Consider the following 5,899-nt stretch of genomic DNA (forward strand, 5'->3'; position numbering starts at 1 on the left):
TTTTTGTTTGAACTGTATTAACAAAGGAACAATTTTTTTTCTCAGGTCTCTACATTTTCTTTACTACATTAAAGAAGTGTGAGGGACACGCGTACAAACAGTCAGGTATAAAATATTTCCTGGGTTAGGGGGCAGCCTTCACCTTTGTCAACCCATCAGGCTGTTATTATGCAAAGGTCATTAAGAGCTGAAACTTGTATTGCTCTCTGTATTATTGTTGTTAGACTGTTCCTCATAGTACAACGTTGATGTCTGCTGACGTCACATGGCGATGCCTCGCGGTACAACGTTGATGTCTGCTGACGTCACATGGCGATGCCTCGCGGTGCAATGTTGATGTCTGCTGACGTTGTGCTGCTGATCGTTGGTGTCGACAGCGATGACGTTGATCCTCACGGCGCAGTGTTGCTGTCTACTAAATCAGTCGCTGCTTGTCGTTGTGCCATGGCGGTGGCTGGACCGTCTCCTCGTAGGATGGCGGACAATGTCGTCCATTGACGCTGACCATGCCAGGCTCCACCCCGGAAGTAACGTGCTGAGGTGCGGCGCTGGTGACGTCATAGCCAGGGTTTATCGTTGCTATCCCAGCGGCGCCCTCCACGTCAGCTCGAGGACGATACGGAGGGGCAGCCATGTGAAGTGGGGGGATAGTTCGGTTGGAAACGTTAGTGTTGACCGAAGTGCTGACAGACCGGACTACCACGGCTCTCCGTCTCCTGAAGTAGATGCAGCAGATGATGAGGCCCACCTTCAGCACCACCACAAACGGCACCAATATGTAATAGGTACTCGTCGAGTAGGAGGAGGAGTAGGAAGGCTGCTCGTAGGTGGCCGTCCTGGATATGGCGAAGGGTCTGGCGAAAGGTCACTGGCTGTAACATGTCACAGAAAATGAAGATCGCAAAGCATTTCCCTCACAACTCTGTTCACTCATTCATGACATGCTCTGTGTGTGAAATATTTTGTTTATACGACTTGTTATATACACGACGTATTGTACTCAGTCATTAACCCTGTACCCAGTGATATTGCACTCAGCCATGACAGGCATTCACTACTAACTTGTTCTTTCACTATTTGTTTCACTTGTCATCCCCAGCACCATTCTGAGTGAGTGATGAATGTCCATATCTCATTGCTCCTTTTGCTATAAGAGAGTTACTACAGTTTAATTTTTGGTTTATTTAGAAGGAAAGTGCTTCCACCTTGAGATGATTTCGCACTGTGGGAAAGAGGGAGTGTGGGGTAAACCGGAGTACCCGGAGAAAAAGTGGTTTATGCCATCGAAACTCTGTAGGTTAAAGGTCAAGAAATAGTTCAAATGAAGTTTTTGTTTTACTTCCGCCGTAATGATAATATCGTTGCCAAGTACTTCGTTTGCGTATAATAATAAAACATTTATTAACAATATTAATTCCATCACGGTAATTAAAGTGCAAAATATAAAGATCGCATGTTGTGTTTACCACATTCAGTCAACTTACTATAACTGCAGCTTGTGCCCCAGTACCCTGAGGGGCAGGTACACTGGTACCCCACAGATGTCACATCACAGGTGCCGCCATTCAGACACGGGGACGACGAGCAGGAGTCATCTGTCAAACACAATCAACCAAGTCATCTGTCAAACACAATCAACCAAGTCATCTGTCAAACACAATCAACTAAGTCATCTGTCAAACACAATCAACCGAGTCATCCGTCGAAACATAATCAACCAAGTCATCTGTCAAACACAATCAACCGAGTCATCATTGCAGTCAACAAACATACATCGCTACGGTATGAGGATTATGTAATGGTAAGTAATGATGAGACGATTTGAGGGAATCGTTGGCATTTCGTTTATTATAAAACAAAAGCTAATTTTATGTTAATGTCGTCTCCTGATCATAATAAGCAGCTTGTAAACATCACATCTCATGTTGACCACACTCAGTCCTCAACTTACAAACTTCGCAGTTGGTTCCTCTGTACCCCGACAGGCAGGTGCACTGGTACCCCGGGTACCCTGGGTTCACACCCGTGGAGTCCCCGCAGGTGCCGTCATTTTGACATGGCGACGACGAACAGGGGGAAGCTGTCAGGACACATTTCACGGTCAGAAACACATTTTGTTTGACACATTGATGTTGAGAACTATTTGCTGGTAGTGAGAAGGACGATTATGGCGACATTATTCGCGCAATGTAGTAAACAAAGCTTCATTGACAGAAAATATATTTTGTTTACATTTGGTCTTCTACTTACGAACATCGCAGTTCCTCCCACTGTACTCTGATGTACAGATGCAGTTGTATCCCAGGAAGGAAGATGGGGCTTTATAGCAGTAGCCGCCATTGAGACACGGGGACGTGGAGCAGGGGTCACCTGTAGGGACAAGACAACAGGTGTCTCTTCAGTTGCTAGCATAAACATACTGTGGTGTACAGGTGTGAAATCATACTTTGGTGTACAGGTGTGAAATCTTACTGTGTGTACAGGTGTGAAATCATACTTTGGTGTACAGGTGTGAAATCCTACTGTGTGTACAGGCGTGAAATCATACTTTGGTGTACAGGTGTGAAATCCTACTGTGGTGTACAGGTGTGAAATCCTACTGTGTGTACAGGCGTGAAATCATACTTTGGTGTACAGGTGTGAAATCCTACTGTGGTGTACAGGTGTGAAATCCTACTGTGTGTACAGGTGTGAAATCCTACTGTGGTGTACAGGTGTGAAATCATGCTTTACTGTGCACGTTCTCTTGTTGCTAATGCTTGATGGTGATGGCGAGGATGCTGACATCAATCACTGGCGTAGTATTTAGTTTTTATACTAAAATATGTTTCAACAATAATCTGATGATAATAACAGCGGTTATACAAGTCTCGTTTTGAGTTGACGACGCTCAGTCTTCAATTTCCAAGTATCATAGCTACTTCCCGTGTACCCTAGCGAGCAGGACACAGTATCCCAGGTGAAAGAGTTGAAACCCTGCAGACGTGGCCACGTGACCGAAGTCTGGCGGAAGCAGCACGTGGCCTCCCATCAGCCAATCACGCAGCGCATTTATTTTCTCTTTGTTACCTAGGAAAATTCTGATTTTCCCCGTGGATAGCGTCCGCATCGACGACTGAATTTGTTAATTTCTAAACTTTTACAAACAAATCTTCTGTTTAGTTAATATTCAGTGATGACAGACCATAATACCCATTATAGGCTCTCTGACAAGGCATAACACGTGATGGAGTGACAAACACCATCAACAACAAGCTCAAGACCTTTACCAACCGATGCCTACGCCATATTCTGGGAATAAGATGGCCTGAAAAAGATCTCCAACAGCAGCCTGTGGACAAGAACCAACCAGAATGCCACAAGCCAGGACATCATAAAGCGCCAATGGGGTGGATAGGACACACCCTGCGCTAATGGGGTGGACAGGACACACGCACAAGCCAGCTGACACCATGGCCAGGCAGGCACTTGACCGGAACCCTCAGGGGAAGAGGAGAGTTGAGAGACCAAAGACTTGGAGAAGAACAGTAGAGAGCGAGGTAAAGGACGTGGGAACCACTTGGGCCCAACTGAGGGATGCTGCCCTATACAGGGTCCGCTGGCGAGGTGTTGTTGCGGCCCTATGCTTCTTGAGGAGTAACAAGCAATAAACTAAACCAATCAAAACGCAACTTACAGAAATTACCCTGTTTACGACACTCAGTCTTCAACTTACAAATGTACCTGACAATCTACTTCCCCTGTACCCTGAAGGTCCGGTCCGCCCCTGTCCCAGGCTGAAAAACGTTGAATCCTCGCAGGTGCCGCCATGTTGACCCAACGACGACGAATAGGGGTCAGCAGTCGGCACATGAACAAATCAGTTCTCTGAATAGGTGCTAACATAAACATACTCTGCTGTACTCCTCTAGCACTTGATCAGGGGTCAGGGGTCACCTGCTGCGTCGCAATCACGGAAATTTATTGGTGTATAGCTTTCGATGATGTCGGCTTACACACAATATCACAAAAGCTGATGCTGTAAATCTCTTGGTGAGCAAGGTGTAACTTGCTGTGATCACACCTTTTTAAAATTTACTTCATTCTCAGTTCTGCTGACGGATTTCACACTTTCCTCCCGCGTATCCGTGTGGACAGACAGGTGAGCTTGGAGAATGGAGACCTGCAGGTACCCTCCCCACCCGTGTTGACTCAGTCAGAGCGCAGTGGCGTGTCCTCACAGGGAAGTTCAACAGTTGGAGACACCACAGGAACATTCATCACAGACTCACCTGGCGGCCATGATGCCATTTGAAGACTAAGATCTCTCGAACGAAAGGCTTTTATCTGCTCGGTGTTTGGAAAAATCATCTGGTAGCAACTACTCCCTGTTTATTTTGGGAATAAATAACAAAATAAAGATGAAGATGCGGCTTCATACCATTGGGGTGTGTCTATATTCACGCCAGTACAAAGTGCTTCAAACATGACAGCCGGTGTCCATCACAACTTTAGAGCAGGTTGTAAACTGTCTCTAGTGCAATGAAGCTGTGGGTCTCCCTCTCTCTTCTCTCCCGGATGTTGAGGTTACAAGCTGTCCCTCCTAAAATGAGGGTATGCATACAGGATGTCCTCCACTGAGCAGGGTGGAGCTGTAGCTGACTTTCTATTGCATAATGAAAGTAGGTTGTGGATAGTCTATTACATTTTCTATCAGCGGTAGAACAACATCGACGACCTTTGCTCTGATTACCGTACGATTGGTCGCACACCCGTTTCACCTGTTATTGGTTTTTACTCAAGCTAACCATAGAATAAACTCCAAAGGGTTGTCCTTAAAATACCACTGAAGCCGGACTGCAAGTTTAGGTCGGTCGCTTTCCATGAAAAATGTTTCTTTTTTGTTATACTTTCACACAAATGAATTAACGGTTGTCAATAAATATTTCTGTTTCACTGTTTACAGAAATCCATAAAACCTGCTAGCTTGTTGCTTTAAATGGATGTTTCTACTTCAATAACATTCATAACTACAATTGTTATACTCATACTGTACCATGCGACTCACCTGTGTCATTACTCTCACAGTCCACTGCGCCCAGAGTCCACACCAGGAGAAGGACGTACAAGCTCATCGTGACAACACGGCGACAGTCGGAGGACACTCAGTCAGCCAAGTGTTTCCCCAAATGACAAGACTACATACAGGATCTCCCCCAGCAAACACCTGCCCACGTGACACGCCGTTAGGAGGTGAAGTCTCCGGAGCGCGGCATTACACCCACCCACCCACACACACAGTTTCAGCCAATCAGGGAGCAGGAACCGTGACCTGAGAGGTCAGCCTCTTACCTGTAAGAAGGAAAGACATGTCATCATTGCCATCACCAAACAAACCTGGCGGAAACTTGTCCTGATTGCGCAAACTTGTGAGCAGGACACCGAAACCTCGTCACAGCTACAGGAATGTGAATTTTATTCCTAAATCACTGATCAGAGCTTGAGACATCCGTTCTTTTATAGTTTCGCACAGAGTTCAGTTTGGTGTGAGTCTTTGAAAGTCCTTTTGCGGATATATATCATTTATATAACTGCAATGTTCATATAATTATTGCAGTATATATATATATGAACGAAATCCATTGCAGGATATATTTCTAGGAAACGAGAAAGGTAATCAGGCAATTTCATAGAAGTGTGTGTTGTTGCTAGAATTACCATTACGACTTTCTCCAAATATTAAGATCCATAAACATTTAGAATTTGTTTAATATTGTCTTAGGATTTCTTACCTGAAGAATATCAGCTCCTCATCTGTAAATGTTGTGTGGCAGTGGTGCTAATGATCATTCTGAGGCCACTGTGAGAATTAAACTGTTTTACAAAGAATGGTGGGAAAAGTGGAAGAAATGCTCTCAGG

The 5,899-nt window shown here is 45.1% G+C and overlaps 1 protein-coding gene across 1 annotated transcript; it reads right to left on the reverse strand.

Annotated features, from left to right (window-relative positions):
• LOC112570629 (delta-like protein 1) lies at window positions 1-5,217 on the reverse strand. The gene is made up of 5 exons (XM_025249166.1): window positions 5,048-5,217; window positions 2,251-2,370; window positions 1,952-2,080; window positions 1,485-1,595; window positions 1-872 (listed from the first exon to the last, which is right to left on the reverse strand). Exons 1-5 carry the CDS (start codon window positions 5,112-5,114, stop codon window positions 751-753), a joined length of 549 nt encoding a protein of 182 aa, XP_025104951.1. The 5' UTR covers window positions 5,115-5,217; the 3' UTR covers window positions 1-750.
• Between the last annotated feature and the right edge of the window lie 682 nt (window positions 5,218-5,899).

This window comes from Pomacea canaliculata, linkage group LG8 (assembly GCF_003073045.1).
Source record: "Pomacea canaliculata isolate SZHN2017 linkage group LG8, ASM307304v1, whole genome shotgun sequence".
Lineage (NCBI taxonomy): Eukaryota > Metazoa > Mollusca > Gastropoda > Architaenioglossa > Ampullariidae > Pomacea > Pomacea canaliculata.

Coding starts and splice junctions, on each gene's coding strand:
- LOC112570629 (XM_025249166.1), bottom strand. CDS start 5,114: ATGAGCTTGTACGTCCTTCTCCTGGTGTGGACTCTGGGCGCAGTGGAC. Junction 2,371..5,047: donor CTGTGAGAGTAATGACACAG/GTGAGTCGCATG, acceptor TTGTCCCTACAG/GTGACCCCTGCTCCACGTCC. Junction 1,596..1,951: donor AGGAACCAACTGCGAAGTTT/GTAAGTTGAGGA, acceptor TGTGTTTGACAG/ATGACTCCTGCTCGTCGTCC.